The following is a 19,162-nucleotide window of genomic DNA, read 5'->3' as shown; positions in this document are numbered from 1 at the left end:
ATTCCACAGGGCCTAGATTTCCAGGGGAGGCTGTCGCCTGTCTTGGTAAGTCACCCAGTAAGCCCATTCCAAACCAGCCACAGCATGATCTTCACAAGGGTGGACTAGGATGTACTGTGTTGAGAGCGGAATTAATGTGTTACTAACGAACTCGTTTTGAGGCAGAAGGTGATTCTATCAGTTTAGCTAAAGCACTTCTATTAAGTGCATTCTCTAAACTCTCACAGAAAAACTATCTAGTAATCAAAGCCCTCTGTTTAGTTTCAGATATATTTATGGAGGGAATACATGGAAGTAGGGCCCTTCCTTGGGAGAAGTGTCTCCCTTAATCTCCCCCAATTTAGAGGATCACAAATTGACTGCTAAAATGAAAGGCATTTAAGGACCCTCCAACTTTGGAGGTCAACATTTCTAAACCATATTTTGTTACAAACAGTGGTCGGGAAGAGGCAGAAGTACAGGGGTGGAGAGTCTGAATCCTGTTCATCATGTGGTAACAAATGCACAACTTGCTATGCTCCTTCTTATTAGAAATGAAGTGACATTATATACCACCATTGCTATTTTAAACAAACAAAATGAGCTTAACTCAATAAATATCTTTTATTAAAGAAAAAAGGAATATTGTTAAGCACCAAAACTGTATGTTGTTATATTGCATGTACAAGAAGAGAAAGGTGATTGCAATACTTAGTGTACAAGTACTTTGAAGTCGTGAGTGTAAAAAACATGAAATACAAAGCGATACAATAATTACAATGCAGAAAGTTGCACTAAAGAGCAAAAGGCAACAGTCAAAACCATTATTGGAGAGTTCATAGTATTGCTCTAAATGCTTGCTTAGTTTTTTTCTTTGTACTTTTAATACTTTAGAATGTTAACTGAGCATATTTAAGTAAGTACTGTAAAATTTGCAGGAGTTGTCACTTACATTCTGCACACTGTCCATTTAGTGTAACGGTGTTAAAGCCATCCTGAAAAGCCAAGCACAGTGTGCTAGTGTTTTGCTTAATATTGCACAAAGCTAGTAAGTGGTGAGTTGGTTTGCCATTAAAATTTTCATTTAACCAGAAAGGCTAAAAGAACATACCAGTTTCATTCGCCCTAATGGGCTTTTATTCATGCAAAAGGATCTGTAGCCTTCGATTTTTAATAAATTATACATTATGGTTTCACACTTTGCAAGACATATAGTACAATAAGAAACTCAATGGAACAGTGGGGATTCTGTCCAAGTCGAAAAAGTCAGAAGTCACTTGCATGGGTTGTACTGTGCACCCTTCTTTGGTCACCAATGAAGGGAAAATGTCATCTTGTGATTATGAAGAATTCTTAAAACCAATATAATTAGTACTGGGAAAAGCTGGAATAACCTGTTGCACTCTTTGATAGTTAACCACAGAACATGCAAATTAAAAAAAAAATCCCTTGTTAAAATTGAACTCTTTAACCAACACCCACACCTTTAGTATACATCTCAAATCACTTACCACAGACTTCCCTTAACTCACCAATTGGAGCCTCTCTTAGTCATACCTGACCAAAAAACCCAAAACTTTCTCTTAATCCTCAAAACAAATGACTGCTTTGAGATTCAGTATAAGATAACATTGATAAAATATTTCATATATCAGCCTCAGAAGTATTTTCTGTACATGCACCTTACAGTGGCATAATAAATGTGTTTGGAGAAGGGGAGAGACACATGAATTTGGATTTCCATCAATTAAGTCCCTCAAATACCAAGCGGTACATTTACTGTGGGTAAAACAGAAAATTTTAGAATGAACATATCTTTGAAATATTTCAATGGGCAAACATTTACAACAGACAGACACACACACACACACACACACACACACACACACACACACACGGAATCCAGACTCCCTCTTGCCTTTAAAAATCCTTTACATAGATGATAGTTTAGGCAGCAATATAAACTAATTTTGTAGGAAAAACTTTTAAATTAGACTATATTTATAGGATAAAAAATACCACTGCTTCATTTTACAAAGCAATTAAGCAGAGACTTTAATGTGCTTTAAATAAAGAGCACTTTGCAGCAAAGTTCAGAAATAACTACTGAATTGTTCAGTAGCACTAAATGAATGCAACATGCTCCAATAGTAAGGTGCTTCTACTTTCTTACCTCTCTTCCATCTAAAAATCAATCTTGTGGTCAATCCTCTAAGCATAGTTGTTCTTCTATGCTAAGCAATAAATGGGAAATAAAATCTATTTAAAATGCACATTTTATATTATTTAAATTCAGTGCAAGAATTAGGTAAAACTTGTTCAGGTTTCTGCTTTCACTATCAAATGGATGCATGTTAACAATGCATCTGCCACAGTTTTTAAATGTTTTACAGCTGTTCAAAAAGACTTTTTACAAATAACCTGGTATAAGTATATGAAATTTCAACTCCCTGATAAGGCCTTTAGGGACCCATTAGCAATTTACAGGTTGGTATCTGATGTTACGTACATAATAATTAAATTATAAAGGTTAAAAAAACAAGCTTCTATTTAGTGAAAGAAAAGCTTTCCTTATGCACACACGCAATGAATGCAATTTAAAAATGGAGTCTTAGGGAATGTATAAATTTAAATTGTATTAATTGTATACTGGTCCCATTCCAAACAGAGAGGGTACTGCCCATTGATTTTTGTCCCACTGATACAAGAGTTTTAATTCTTAGTGTCTGCTATGGCCAAAGTATCTAACACATCACATTTTATGACATAGAGACGTCATGCCACATGTTAACAAATATTGCTACATAGTTCAGCTTTGTAGAAACAAGGCTCCCCCACCCCCATGATATAGAGTAGAAAATATTCTGTGGGTTCGCATAATGAGAAAAGCCCCCATATCCTCACTGTGGAAATACTACACCTGATGAACTGTTACAGCTGTGCATTTTATAGAAACGTTTCAGTTCCACAATGAAGAACTAAAGAATGATTGTTTTTATACTGCTCACAAACTCAATAAACCTATAAAGTATACACGAAGTGAGCAATTCTCATCTTTTAAAATTCCTCTTTAGCCAGGTATTTCTTCCTCATACTGCTACCCTACAGTACCACCAGGATTTTAAATCATTAGGAATACCTTTTCTATACAGGCCACATTGATTATATATACATAATTTTAGTTGTATTAGTAGAAGAAATATTCAAAATTGACATTCAAGTGAGCAGTAACATTAACCACCAAACATCCAAGTCATCATCTACTTGTTTCCCTATTTTAAGTATACTGCAGTTGAGACTAGATTGGTAAATTAACTGCTAAATTGATTCAGCATAAGCAAGCAGCTGTTTGTAGATTCTTGATACAGAAATGATACATTAACAGAAATGTAACTGTCAAGTATTTTAAACCATATAAGTAGTACAGGCAAATTTGGAACTGGAAACATGATCATATATAAGTACCATCATAACAATATATACAAATTTTATACTAAGGACAAAGATGCTCATTTTATTAGGGGCAAGGATAAGAAGGAAACCATGCTTGTATAATTTTTGTTGGGCTCTAAAACTGCTTTTTAATTAACATGTGGATTCAACTGGACACATGGACTGTAGTTATCTGAAATTCTAATATTTGTGAGAACTCCAAAGGTTGATGACCTATAGTAACATGTAATTTTGTGGAAGGAGGAACCTGAATCTGGAGGAAGGGAAGTGGATGTGTTGGAGAGAAAGTTGCTACCAGAGAATGAGCACAGGGGTTGCTAATGAGGCTCTACAAGTGTGAGGACAACCTTCAAGGAGTGCTGTGGTGGGGTATGCTTCTAGCTGTGGATACACTCCTGAAGGGCTCATGCAGATCTGAACACCCTGCATTCTTTGCTAGAGACTTATTACAACATGGCTCAGGAAAACAGATTATAGGACCCTTTTAAAAGTGAGCATTGTCTCTTAATGGAATCCCAGCTATAACACTAAGTGGGTAGCAATTTCCTCTAGACATATTAAGGTTCCAGTGCTTCTGCTGTCAATAATGACATAAGATCCTCCTGTATTTTTCTAAATGTCAATAAATGAAACAAAACTGAAAAAACTGTTATGAACAAGCATCCAAAGGCATAAAATAGATACATGATTTAAGATTTGCAAATTTGCTTTAAAATTTTTTTTCAAATATATCAATCAAATCAATCATTCTTTAGGTTAAAAGGCATGTTTCAATGCGTTGCTGAAGGTGTGTTACAAAAATCTACAACCCATCCCCACTGTAATCAGGGGATTGAGATTAATTTTATATTAGATCTGTATTTCTAATATTCTCAGACAAGGTGTAAGAATGATGCTAGAATAAAGCCAATATATTGTGAAAATGCTCATATTCTCATCAATAAACATAGTCAATATTTAAGCAGATTTTGTTTTATATAACCTGTTGCCAGAAAATTTTCTCCATAATTATTTTAAAGGAAATAACATTTTCAAGTAACAAAGGTGTGAGCATTTTTGTCCTTCAGGATCACTAATTCAGATACATCTGAGGGCTTTTACTTCAGGACTGCTTTCTGGGTCTAGGCCAGAGAATTGCCTCATAAGAAAGAAAGTTCATTTTGGTATGTCAGCCATTCATATAATGGCCAAGACCTGTCTTACACAGAATTACACTCTACAGAGTACTGTAAACTGGGTCCAACATATCTACCTTCATTCAAGCCCACAACAGTCCTGCTGAGAATTCGTATCGGCTCCACGCATTCTTCAGGACTCCATTACAGCAAAATCAGCACCTAGAGCTACATACATATGTTTAAGAATTTAGTGACGATAACAAAGCCTCTCTCCCAAAATTCAACTCCAAGCATGTGAAGATAGCGAAATGCCAAAGAGGCTTTTCTGCCCATCTACTTTCTGTACATTTGTAGAGCACGTTTTTTTTTTCCATTGTGGAGCATAAAAATAAAAACAAATGGTGCATGTTAAAAAAGACTTAAGATCTGCATCCCTACTATTGAATCCTGATTTTTGATTCTCAATAGGAAAGTCATGTTGAGTTATAGTAATCAAGCAATAGTTCAACCAAAAAGACTAAAAATAATTTGAAATATCAAATTACAAAGTATTGCTTCTCATAAACAATGCTGCACATAAAATTCAAACTATTATAAATTCACAGTTATGAAGGGCTATTTAAAAGCATGGAAATTTTTACTCTGAAACCTTACAAATTGTAAGTGTGTGGGCTTCTAAAAATAGGTCATGTTAAATGTATCACGTTGTGCTAAACACATTTATAGGTGTATATCTCCATGGTTATGTATCTTTTCAGATGTTGTGGAACATCTTTATGAAAATTCCTTTGTAGATGAGTAATGTGGGAATTATCAGTGCATTTCCATCTGATTTCTTCCAATTCCTGCCCTATAGCTATCATGATTAACTTCTTTTTCAGAATGTCACACTATTTAAGCTGATATGGAAGAAGCTCTGTATTTTGGGCAGATGACTATTCAGTGCACTGAACGATGGATTTCAAAGCAATCTCAACGCAGCTCACAGTAGATCTGTCAACCCAGTGTTCTTCCAACTCATAGCGACTCCTAGCTTTACTGGCCACTACAAGGATGTAAATGGGTAGACAGGTGGGGAAGGTGCTTAAAAAACAGGAATCTTCACAAGGCCTTTTCTCCGTTGCAGTCAGGAACATTGCACATCTAAAACTCATGTTAACCACCATCTGTTGGAATGACTGGAAAAGTGGTAACTTGCCAATTGTGCTTCCTTTTTCACACCACTGAGCCAATACACTTTGGATCTAATGGAATCCAATTGTGGGACCACATGTTTACAATTTTGTAAGAGCCGATGTTCAACTGTAGGTATTTTTTTCATTCTGTTGAGTCACCTGTTTACAAACAAAGTAATACTGTATGTTAAAAAGGACAGCCTATTAAAGACAGTATGTATATATATTCCCTCACACCTTTCACAAAATCCAGTATGAACACTGATGGTTTTTTCTTTCAAATGACCTTTTTATATAGATGATGTATAAAAAACATCTTACAACAGGATATGTTTGTATTCTTAAAAAAAAAGTAAAACAAAATTTGAACATGGATTTTGATCACTGTTAAAAGATCGTATGTCAAGATGACATAGTTAACACTGCTGTGTGATATACAGGAAAGTAGCTAAGAGAGTGAATCCTAAAGAGTTCTCGTCACAGGAGAATATTTTTTATTTTCTCTCCTTTTTCTTTCTTTTCTTTAAGATGGATGTTGGCTGAACCTACTGTGGTAATCATTTCACAATATATGTAAATCAAACCATCATGCTGTACGCCTTAACCTTATACAGTGATGTACGCCAATTATTCTCAATAAAGCTGGGAAAAAGAGTTTTTTAAAAAGGTTGTATGTTAGATTCACTTTCACTTTTCTTCCTTTTACTCTTAACATTTTATGTCAAAACTATACACTAAGAAGATAAATACAATCCAAAATCTTTGCCTCAAAAACTGTCAGTATAATAAGAACTATCAAATGGCAAGTTTAAAATACACCAGAGAGAGTTGTCATTATAATTGAGATTTAGAGGACAGAGCTAGTACTGTCTTTAAATGGATGACTTTACCAGGACTTTGTAAAATTCAAAATAGTTGTGTTTGAGATCCATGCGCTGACCCACAGCACAGGAGAAACATATATATGGCCTACTTGTCAGGTAAAGGCTGACATGTGGCTTTTGAGGACTTGAAATATGTCTAGCGTGACTGAGAAAGTGATTTGAATTTGACTTAAATTAAAATCTAAAACTCTGTAAAAAATACTTTTCCATTAAGCACAACTTGGTTGTTTTGGTATGACTATTCAATGTAACCAATGAATACGTGGCATCCAAACTGAGATGGTGCTACTAGTAAGTGTAAAATACTCATTGGATTTTGAAGACTCAGTACCCCCCAAAAAAGTAAAGATATTGACAAGATACTCTTTTGGATATATCATTTAGTAAAATATTACTAGAATCAATTTCACCCATCACTTTTAACTTTTTTAATGTGACTCACATTATATTTCTATTGGACACCATCATTATAGTTACTCATGAGTTTAAGAAGGACCCCACAGGAAACAAGTTAGAAATAATAAAAAGTCTATACAATTATATATATTCCCTTATGTTTAGAAAACCCCTTCAAAGATACTATTACCTATGGCTAGGTCTGAGATGAGTTTTTAGAGGAGGATGAAGCTGAACATGTCCAGGACCTTCAGTTTTTATTTCATGAAGTTTTAAGAAATTAGTTCTTCAAAAACAAGTATGTAATTAATTATTTTGAATCTATAAGAAAGAAACCAATTAATAGGAAATACAAATTACAGCCTTTTTAGCCATCTGTAGAAAAGTGTCTAAAAGTTCAGAGCCTTTAAAAATGACTTCCTAGGGACCTCCCTGGTGGTTCAGTGGTTAAGACTCCACGCTCCCAGTGCAGGGGGCCCGGGCTCAACCCCTGGTCAGGGAACTAGATCCCGCATGCCACAACTAAGAGCCTGCATGCCGCAGCTAAAAAGATCCCACATGCTGCAACTAAGACCCAGCACAGCCAAATAAATTAAAATATTAAAAAAAAAAAAGACTCCCTAAGACCACACACAGGCAGTGATATATAGCTCTTTATCAATGGCTGCTCAACTGGTAGGGATCACAACTAGTCTGTGGTTTGCTTCTGGTGTGGGACACATTTAGTCTTTAGTGACTTTGCCACTATCCCAGTTCATGCATTTTCTGGCAGTATTTCATTGTTCCTCTCAACATTATACTACATACACCAGCCATGAACAATCAGCCAAAAAAAGGGAAGGTTTTAGGCGATTTTCAGAGCGGTATTCATTATGGACATATTCTTAACACCTGACATAAGGTTAAATTAGCAGCCAAAAGCTATAAGTAACATCCCAGCTACTTGAATATACGAAATGCATGCTTATGTGACGGTCCAGCACTGGGATTACCTAATCAGTGCCAACATGGTAGCTTCTGGCATAGGTTTAGGGGTTTACTGAGAAGCTACATACTGAAGGGGACAAGGCAAGAGGTAGCAAGCACTGTGAAGTGGGACACAATCTACAGTCATCCAGTGTGGGAAAGATTCCCAGTCAGGCACACCCGAGTCTCTAGACACACTCACACACTTGAGTGGACACATTTACATTCCTCTACAAAGCATGGTGTACATATGTACAAGCACAAATAGTCTGAAATTATTTGGGGATCCAAAAACAGTAAGTGACCGATAATTAAGGCCTCTACAACTAACAGGAAAAAAGGGTGCCAACAGTCCCAAGACCCATGGCCATGGCAGACGGTGTTACTATCAAATGTTGGTTAGAGCACATTAAAGTTAACACCCAACCACTTATCAAGATTCTTCATGCTTTTTGTTAAGCTACAGTGCAGATGCTGGTGGGGAGGGGTGGAGTTGGGGAGTGTGGAATTGGCACATTTTCCTGATGGACCCATGCCCAAAAGGGTAAAAACTGCTTTTAGTAATATTTTGATATATCCAAAAGAGTATCTTCCAACATTTAATCAATATTTTAAAAACTAATGACACAGTTTCTGGGTTTTGTTTTACCTTTTTGTAATAAGTCTTTAAAATCCAGATGTATGCCTATATATATATCAGTTCTACTCTTTCAGAATCTCTGGGAGTGAAGGCCATGAATATGCATTTTTAGTAAGCTCCCCCTGGTAGTTCTTAAGATCAGGCACAGTGATTCTTCCTTTACCTACTCCCACCTACTTCCCCCTTTTGTAAAGCCCATAGAAACATATTCCATCAAGAGAGCATAATGATTAATAGAATATATTTGCATACTTTATATTTTGCACAAATAATATTTCAGTTATGGTCCTCAGCAATTTGATATACTATTTGATTTATAGCATGTGTTATCTTTACCAATTCTATGTATTTAGCATAATTTGTGCCACATAACTATATAAATTAGCTTATTAAAGCGTAGTGGGGGACAGCTCTGTATTACCTTGGGAGAATGCCCAATGTGTACCAATTCCCACAGGGTACTCAATAAGGTATGTATATTATGTCGGCTGCCATTTTATCTAGACAATGCAGTAATTACAATAAGCCCTAAATGATAAACTTTAAAGGCTTAGAAAGCTAAATAATCCGACAATGCAATGACTTTTCTAGATTCCCTTGTGGGCAGCTAACAAAACATCAAAATTCAATACGCATAACAGTTTGCAACTGAAATACCTAAGTTAGAAAAAACCTTTTCTGTTTTTTTAAAGCTAGAATAAGACTGTCACTTTACTAGAATAAGACTATCCTTTTTACTTGGGATATAGCTCGTACTAGAGAAAATTTTAATGAGCAGGATATAAAAAAACACAGCATTTACACAGGAACATCTCTGTACTTTTTTTGTTATGTTTCCAGAAACTGCAGAAGTAAAACCTGAAGTTATGATCCAGGCTATAATGAGCTGTATAATAAATAATGAACCTCAGATTCAATGACGTATAACAGACCTCATCATCCAATACAAAAGCTGTATTACTGGAACACTACTGAAGAAAAGTAAGACCATTTACTTGTTAGTTTTCCCAGTCTGTGCAAGGCAAAGCCTCCTCGTCATCCTCTGACTCAGGGGATGCTTCTTTGATTCTTCTAAGAGCTTCATGGATGCTCCGTGTTAGAGGGTCCGTGTCGGGCAGAAGCGTGAAGGATTCTCTCAAGACTTCCTTCTGTACCTTCTTCAATTTTACCCCCTTCCTTATTTGTGCCAAGATATTATTATCATCTTCATCAGGAAAAGGAGGCAGAGTTCGCTGTTCAACCTTTCTCAGATGAAAACTACCACGCTTCAAGGAAGCTAGCACCTCATCCATGGGTGAGCTCACTTTAGAAAATGAAAGAGAACAATTATGATTGCACTTAGAGTCAGGAACTGTATAACCTCCAGACTTTAGGACTGTGATAGCCCAGGATGCTAAGAACGTATCTAGAGAAGGGACCATGAAGCGTGGACACAACATTGCCAGAACACAGGGGATACTAATGATGCTTGTTTAAAAAAATCCCAAGACCCAAATTCCATGTCAGGCATTACTGGTATTCCTATCATTTCTCATGTGAGAGAAGTGAGCAGATTGGGGGCTGGGGGGTGATCTTTAGTATTATTATGGGTGAGACTCCTAAAGAGTTTCCATAATGCAAAAGTCCAATCAAATCCAGACAGTGACTGGACTGCACATTTAATTTTAAAAAATTAAATTCTGGTTCATTATGGTGACTGTGTGTGTTTTTTTTTTTTTAATAACTGCTTTACATATGAAATTCTACTTGGGCTATGGTAAGAAATATTTTATAGGATGGTCTCTCAGATTAAAATGTAATATACAAATAAAATGTTCTCTCCGTGAATGCTAAAGCTCCTAAGGGCCAAAATTATTTGCTGTTTCAAAAACATCTTTATTAAGGCATATCTGACATGCAATAAATTATACATATTACTCCCTATTCTTTGCTTCTTTATAAAAGATATGCCAGGGTCCTCAATAAATATGTAGCCAAATGTTACATGGTTTTGCCAATGTTCTCCTGACCAGACAGCTTCCCTTTTCTTGTATTTATGAGATTTAAAATCGTACTGTAACACAAAAGGAGCCACATAATACATGTTACCAAACAGATCAAGTCAAAAGATATAATTTAAAAAGCATCGCTAAGAGCTCAAGCAGGTCTGTACGATATTTGTGTCTGTACACATGTGCAAACATGGGTTGGTAAGAATTCTGCCATGCTGAGACCCTGAAAACCTGTTTGCTATCAAATAATGTCCAAAAATAAAATGTTTAAAGCTTTGTAATGTCCTAGGAAATAAACCGTCCTTTAACTACATGCCTCAGTCAACAGATGAACTCAAAAATCTTTTTTTAACTCACCTCTCTTCCTCTGCAAACCTTCAGCAGTCTTTTTGAGCTTCTTCCTGGCACTGACGAGCTGGCTGCTGTCGAAGAGGTGTGCTGAGGGGGCACTAGCTGACTCTGGGATCCTCTTCTCGTTCCCCTCCACTCTAGGCAGACCTTCCTCCAGTGTCTCTGGGGCGCCGTCCTTACCGACAGGCAGAGGCGGTGGTGGTGGGGGAGGAGGAGGTGGCGGGGGAGGTGCTGGAGGAAGAGGTGGGGGGAGTGGATCTGCTGTGGCAGAACCTGGTTTAGGGTCAATCTTACTCAGAAGTGGAGGAGATGCGGCGGGAGGCGGTTCAGAGGTAACACCACCGGGAGGTAACGAAGTAGCTTCAAGTTGTGCTGAATTGTCTTCAAGCTGTGTGAGGCTTTGGGCTTCTGTTGTCTGTGATGACCCGAGCTTGCCCCTTCCTTCCTCCACTCCCTCACTTTTCTCTTCTACCTGTAGCGCTCCTGGCAGAGGGTCACACTGGTCTTCACAGGACACGGGACTGGCTGCACTTCTTCTTCTTGCGTGAGCCAGTCGCAATCTGGTTGATTTAAGTATGACCTGGCCTGGGTATCTCTAAGAAATCAGAAGTTATTATAACTGGTTAGATTACAATTTATGAACAAATGGCTGTTTATTTTCTCCCTCCAATGCAAGATTTTATTTTAGAGCTTTTGTGATTTTTCAGGGAAAATATACTGAAAACCAAAATACCAAAATGTAATACCTTACAAATAATTATCACCAAATTCTTTATTATTTGCTTATCATCAAATCCTTCTCCCCTCTTATCCACTTAAGAGGTCAACTGTTCAGAATTACCATATGATTAAAGAAAGATCCTTAGTGAATAAAAAGTACTAATTTAAATGGGAAAATAGTAGCAGTGTAAAATAAAAAACAAATGATGTCAAATATATATATGCTATTGGTAGGCAGAAAGCTAAAAAACTGTTCTTAGATTCTTACATGTATTATTTTCAAATGCTTACAGATAAAAAATTAAAACATTAATGTTCTTCAAAGGGTAACGTGGCATTTTTTTAAAGCTCTGAAAACAATATATGCATTTTATGATAGAATAGAAGGAGAATGAATAAAATTTTTTGGAGTACTGATACACAGAACTCTCATTCTTTTACTATGGTAAAACCTAGCATTAACGCATTTGGCAGACGACATTTTCTTAACACAAAGCTTATCCTTGTGTTAAGGACCCCATTCCCACCCACCCCCACTCTTTCACTTGATCAAAAGCTCCCTTCACCTGTAAGGAGACCCCTCAGAATAAAGAGTAGAAGTAAGGCTCTTGAGTGCTGCTGAGAACCAGAACTACCTAGTTTAAGCACATTCCAAGGAAATGCTTAGCTGCTGTGATATCAGTGTCCAGAGTCATGGATAAGCCTGGCAAGAGAACTGCTGAAGCATTTCTCACGTGTGTTGATCCACCCTTTAATTCTGCCATTGGTCCTATTATTACACCACAGTGTTGATGTACACAGAACTAATAACAAGTTGATGCTTAAATTGGATAGTCAGTTGTGAACTAATGAATCCAGGCTTCCCAGAGGCCCTGACCATTCCTCTTCTATCACTGAAGTGGTAAGCCAAGGACTGCCATAACTAAAATTGTTTTCTGGATAATAAAGGGAAAATCAAGTTTTTCTCATAAAAGAAATCTTACAATAGAAGTATATATGTACCTCTGTTTAAAAAGCAATGAAAAATAATAAATTGACCATACTTTTACTACCTGTTTAAAGGTTCGAAGTCTATCCAGTGTTCTCTGTCTTTCTTGGCTAACCCAGGCACTTTTTCTTTCTTCTTCATCATGTAATTTTTCTCTTTTCTGGTAAAAAAAAAAAAAAAAAAAAAAAAAGTAATTCTATTACAATGTGTCCCATTATATTTTATCATTAATAGAAAAAAAGAGAGTTCTCCCAATATGTAAGCTGGATTACTCCAAAGAATGATGTATTAAGCAATGTTCTGTGGCATGAAACACTATCAGTTTTAATTGAAATTATATTGTTGTTTCACTTTCTGCATGACCTACCAATTAAAAGACGTTTACTCTGTAAATATTTTCTCTGAACTGAAAAATGTTTCATCTTTGGGGTTCTGGCTTGAACAATTTTATTATGCAATACTTGTAACTGCTATATTCTGCTAACTCAAATAGTTGACCTTAAAAACAAAAAATAACCACTTGGTCGGTAATTTAGATATTATATATGGGTTAAGCCTGATGTTCTGTAGATAATGTCTACTATTACTGAACCTGTTCCTCTTGCCACAAATCTAAGTGTGTGTTTTAATACCTCATTCAATTTTTTTCCTTCCCATTCCCCAATCCCAAACCTCTTTGATTTTGTATTCCCAAACTGGATTAACAGTATCACCACCCACCCAATGTTGGCCAAGTTAAATACGAATTGCTCTTTCTAAAGGAAAGAAAGCGGAATTCTTGGCAGGAGGATAAAGAGTGGGAGTAGTGCTTCTGACAACCTCACTGCTGAGGGTCAGGTGACAGGTAGTTACCAATTAGGGAATGCACTGAAGAGTGCCACGATGGCCAACCACGTCCCCAGAGAGATGTGACTATCACACACAATACAGACTGGTTCCACTTTCTCTTGGTGAGGTGGGTTGAATCCTTTGTATACAAATCAGCCCATGGAACTTATGGTCAGGGTGCAGGGGGGTGCCAAGGGTGAGTAAACATGAACATTCTTCCATCTCTTCTTATGGCAGGTCAAGAAGACCTTTTCCCTTTAGAGAGCTCTCACCTGGGGAGTCTTAAGAGAGTCGCAAAGGCCATTTATTAGTAGATAAAAAGTCACGTATCTCTCAGTAACAATCCCAGATCGCTATATATAATCCTAAAGGTTTCCAGATGGGAAATTAAAGAAGATATGACCTGAGCTCTTCATTAAAAGAAATAAAGGTCCCATGTGGATTCTGTCCTTTATAGAGGAAAGCCCAGAATGGCTCAAGGACACAGTGAGGCAAGAACTTATCCCAACTCCTCACTCCTACTGCATACTCAGTTCCATTCACACAGCTGAGCCAACAAAAGGAAGGAACTGAAAAAGTCTCATATTTACAACTGGTAACCACCTGGAATTGGGAGTGAGCTTGTACTTTCCCACGCTGGGATACATGCCATGGGATACTCAGGGACAAAGGGTCTTCTAAGGCCTATCGAGTGGCACTGGCTCAGAGATGAAGAGATTTTTCTATACTTAGAGTGTATTAGCAAATGAATATAGTGCTTAGTACTTGAGGAAGAAATTAGTTGTCTAAGAGATATTCAGCATTTTCAAACTGTGAACCTGCATCTCTAAACATAATATACAAATAGCTGAATGTGAAGTTCAGAAATAAAACTGATCAATCATTTTGTTGGTATAGCTGGTATAACCAGAGTCAGATCATACTATTATCTAAAAGATCCCAAATGGAAAGAGAAAGTTTCAGACATGTTCAGGCATGAACTGATGGGTTTGTATGGACTTTTCATAGAGCACAGTATTGTATTTAAGAGCCTAGTGAGTAACAGGCCCCCTCTGGCTAGCTAGGGGAAAGTTATTTAACGAAGATAATTTACCCTTTTGTGACGGCGGGGGCAGGGGGTGGTGGAGGGTGGGTAGGGAATACTTACTAGATGATGCTAGATGGTGACACAGGGGCTTTGAGTTTCTGTTAACATTGTTTAACAAGCTGGTGCTAGCTGTATGCATATGTTCATCTAGTGAAAATTAAAACTTATGAGCTGTACACTTGTGTGTGTGACAAAGGTGGTTTAAAACCAGATTTGATCTAAGCCAACTTTCATTTTCCTCTAGCTTTGCATGTTAAGAATTGATGATTAATGGATTCATTCTCCTACAGTGAGGTATTCCACCCAAAGTCGGTAGTAGGCAAAATTATAAGGCAAATGACATTCATCTTTCAGATTCCCCCAAATATCAATTTCCTCTTTTTACTCAACTTTGCCACGTAAAACTCTGAGAAAGGATTTGATACTCATTCATTCTAAAAGGCTAATTAGTTCCTCCATCCATAAAAATATTGGCATTTTATCAGAATCCAAGATCTTCACGCAATAAGGAATGCATTCTAAGTGTGGAGTTTAATCACAAGCTGACAGCGCAGGTGCCGACGGTGAGAGTAGGAGGCATTCTTATTCATTTAACTCTTAAGCTGGCCCACAGTCTGACTTTCCTTACAGAGCAGTTCCTGGCCCATGAAAACGGTACTGAACAATAAAAATACAATAAATTTGCTGTTGATTTCAGATGAATCTTACAGTTTACGGGTAGTTTGGCTACTCTTACGTGTTAAAATTCAAGAGTTTTAGCTAATATGTGCCGATATGAGCTTGAAGGATAACATCAAAACCCCTACAGCAGCTAACGTCATTCTTAATCACAACAAATTAGAAGCCTTCTTAAGACCAGGAAAAGACAAAGAAGTCTCCTCTTATCACTCTTTTTCTTTTTTTTTTTTTGGCGGTACTTGGGCCTCTCACTGCCGTGGCCTCTCCAGTTGCAGAATAACAGGCTCCAGACGTGCAGGCTCAGCGGCCATGGCTCACGGGCCCAGCCGCTCCACGGCATGTGGGATCTTCCTGGACCGGGGCACAAACCTGTATCCCCTGCATCGGCAGGCGGACTCTCAACCACTGCGCCACCAGGGAAGCCCTCACCACTCTTTTTCAACACCCTACTGGAAATCCTAGCTGACACAATAAGAAGAGCAAATAAAAGGTATACAGACTGCTACAAAATAACTAAACTGCCTTTATTTGCATAAGACCTGATTGTCTATGTAGAAAATCTCAAAGAACCACCAAAAAAGCTACTAGAACTAATACACAATTATAACAAGACTGCAAGGTACAGGGATGACATATAAAAGCCAACTGCTTTCTAATGTAACAGCAATGAAACACTGGAATTATGAACCTTTTATATTACCCCTACAAAACTATTTACATTACCACACCCCAAAAAGCAGATAGATAAATTTAGCTATAAATCTAATAAAATGTGAACAAGATCAATGAAGCAAGCTATAACTCTTAGAAAAGAAACCAAAGAAGAACTAAATAAAGACATATTCCTTGTTCATGTATAGGAAGACTCAATACTATTAACATATCAATTATCGAGAGGGCAGACAGCAGAAGCAAGAAGAACTATAATCCTGCAGCCTGTGGAACGAAAACCACATTCACAGAAGATACACAAAATGAAAAGGCAGAGGGCTATGTACCAGATGAAGGAACAAGATAAAACCCCAGAAAATCAACTAAATGAAGTGGAGATAGGCAACCTCCCAGAAAAAGAATTCAGAATAATGATAGTGAAGATGATCCAGGACCTCGGAAAAAGAATGGAGGCAAAGATCGAGAAGATGCAACAAATATTTAATGAAGACCTAGAAGAATTAAAGAACAAACAGAGAATACAAAAACTGAAATGAAAAATACACTAGAAGGAATCAATAGCAGAGTAACTGAGGGAGAAGAACGGATAACTGACCTGGGAGACAGAATGGTAGAATTCACTGCCACAGAACAGAATAAAGAAAAAAGAATGAAAAGAAATGAAGACAGCCTAAGAGACCTCTGGGACAACATTAAATGCACCAACATTCTCATTATAGGGGTCCCAGAAGGAGGAGAGAGAGAGAAAGAACCCGAGGAAATATTTGAAGAGATCATAGTCGAAAACTTCCCTAACATGGGAAAGGAAACAGCCATCCAAGTCCAGGAAGCACAACGAGTCCCAGGCAGGATAAATCCAAGGGAAAACACGCCAAGACACATAGTAATCAAATTGACAAAAATTAAAGACAAAGAAAAATTATTAAAAGATACAAGGGAAAAACGACAAATAACATACAAGGGAATCCCATAAGCTTAACAGCTGATTTCTCAGCAGAAACACTACAGGCCAGAGGGAGTGGCATGATATATTTAAAGTAATGAAAGGGAAGAACTTACAACCCAAGATTACTCTACCCAGAAAAGATCTCATTCAGATTTGATGGAGAAATCAAAAGCTTTACAGACAAACAAAAGCTAAGAGAATCTAGCACCACCAAACCAGCTCTACAAAAAATGCTAAAGGAACTTCTCTAAGTGGGAAAAACAAGAAAAGGACCTATAAAACGAACCCAAAACAATTAAGAAAATGGTAATATGAACATATGTATCGATAATTACCTTAAATGTGAATGGATTAAATGCTCCAACCAAAAGACATAGGCTGGCTGAATGGATACAAAGACAAGACCCATATATATGCTGTCTACAAGAGACCCACTTCAGACCTAGGGACACATACAGACTGAAAGTGAGGGGATGGAAAAAGATATACCATGCAAATGGAAATCAAAAGAAAGCTGGAGCAGCAATACTCATATCAGATAAAATAGACTTTAAAATAAAGACTATTACAAGAGACAAGGAAGGACACTACATAATGATCAAGGGATCAATCCAAAAAGAAGATATAACAATTATAAATATATATGCACTCAACATAGGAACACCTCAATACATAAGGAAAATGCTAACAGCTATAAAAGAGGAAATCAACAGTAACACAACAATAGTGGGGGACTTTAACACCTCACTTACACCAATGGACAGAGCATCCAGACAGAAACTTAAGGAAACACAAGCTTTAAATGACACAACAGACCAGATAGATTTAATTGATATTTATAGGACATTCCATCTGATAACAGATTACACTTTCTTCTCAAGTGTATACAGAACACTCTCCAGGACAGATCACATCTTGGGTCACAAATCAAGCCTTGGTAAATATAAGAAAACTGAAATCATATCAAGCATCGTTTCCGACCACAATGCTATGAGATTAGAAATAAATTACAGGGAAAAAACCGTAAAAAACACAAACACACGGAGGCTAAACAATACGTTACTAAATAACCAAGAGATCACTGAAGAAGTCAACAGGAAATCAAAAAATACCTAGGGACAAATGACAATGAAAATGCAATGATCCAAAACCTATGGGATGCAGTAAAAGCAGTTCTAAGAGGAAAGTTTATAGCAATACAATCCTACCTTAAGAAACAAGAAAAATGTCAAACAATCTAACCTTACACCTAGAGAAAGAAGAACAAACAAACCCAAAGTTAGTAGAAGGAAAGAAATCATAAAGATCACATCAGAAATAAATGAAACAGAAACAAAGAAAACAATAGCAAAGATCAATAAAACTAAAAGCTGGTTCTTTGAGAAGATAAACAAAATTTATAAGCCTTTAGCCAGACTCATCAAGAAAAAGAGAGGATTCAAATCAATAAAATTAGAAATGAAAAAGGAGAAGTTACAACAGACACCACAGAAATACAAAGCATCCTAGGAGACTACTACAAGCAACTCTATGCCAACAAAACAGACAACCTGGAAGAAATGAACAAATTCTTAGAAAGGTATAACCTTCCAAGACTGAACAAGGAAGAAATAGAAAATATGAACAGACCAATCACAACTAATGAAATTGAAACTGTGATTAAAAATCTTCCAACAAACAAAAGCCCAGGACCAGATGGCTTCACAGGTGAATTCTATCAAATATTTAGAGAAGAGCTAACACCCATCCTTCTCAAACTCTTCCAAAAAATTGCAGAGGAAGGAACACTCCCAAACTCATTCTACAAGGCCACCATCACCCTGATACCAAAACCAGACGAAGATACTACAAAAAAAGAAAATTACAGACCAATATCACTGATGAATATAGATGCAAAAGTCCTCAACAAAATACTAGCAAACAGAATCCAACAACAAATTAAAAGGATCATACACCATGATCAAGTGGGATTTATCCCCAGGATGCAAGGATTCTCCAATATACACAAGTCAATCAATGTGATACACCATATTAACAAATGGAAGAATAAAAAGTATATGATCATCTCAACAGATGCAGAAAAAGCTTCTGACAAAACTGAACACCATTTTATGATAAAAACTCTCCAGAAAGTGGGCACAGAGGGAACCTACCTCAACATAAGAAAGACCATATATGACAAACCCGCAACAAACATCATTCTCAATGGTGAAAAACTGAAAGCATTTCCTCTAACATCAGGAATGAGACAAGGATGTCCACTCTCACCACTATTATTCAACACAGTTTT

The 19,162-nt window shown here is 37.0% G+C and overlaps 1 protein-coding gene across 1 annotated transcript in view; it reads right to left on the bottom strand.

Moving 5' to 3' along the window:
* Positions 1 to 595: 595 nt before the first annotated feature.
* The window catches only part of JMY (junction mediating and regulatory protein, p53 cofactor), a gene marked incomplete at its 5' end in the record, with an annotated part of 73,425 nt that continues 54,858 nt past the window's right edge, over positions 596 to 19,162 (bottom strand). Inside the window, 4 exons of the mRNA XM_082651162.1 lie at positions 596 to 5,884; positions 9,607 to 9,914; positions 10,960 to 11,548; positions 12,726 to 12,821. Coding sequence (XP_082507288.1) covers positions 9,610 to 9,914; positions 10,960 to 11,548; positions 12,726 to 12,821 — 990 coding nt within the window. The 3' untranslated portion in view covers positions 596 to 5,884; positions 9,607 to 9,609. The remainder of the gene's footprint in view (positions 5,885 to 9,606; positions 9,915 to 10,959; positions 11,549 to 12,725; positions 12,822 to 19,162) is intronic.

This window comes from Grampus griseus (genome assembly GCF_964374135.1).
Source record: "Grampus griseus genome assembly, chromosome: 3".
NCBI classification, from domain to species: Eukaryota; Metazoa; Chordata; class Mammalia; order Artiodactyla; family Delphinidae; genus Grampus; species Grampus griseus.
The sequence above is the reverse complement of the archived record's forward strand: the minus strand, read 5'-3'. Positions and strand labels throughout refer to the sequence as shown.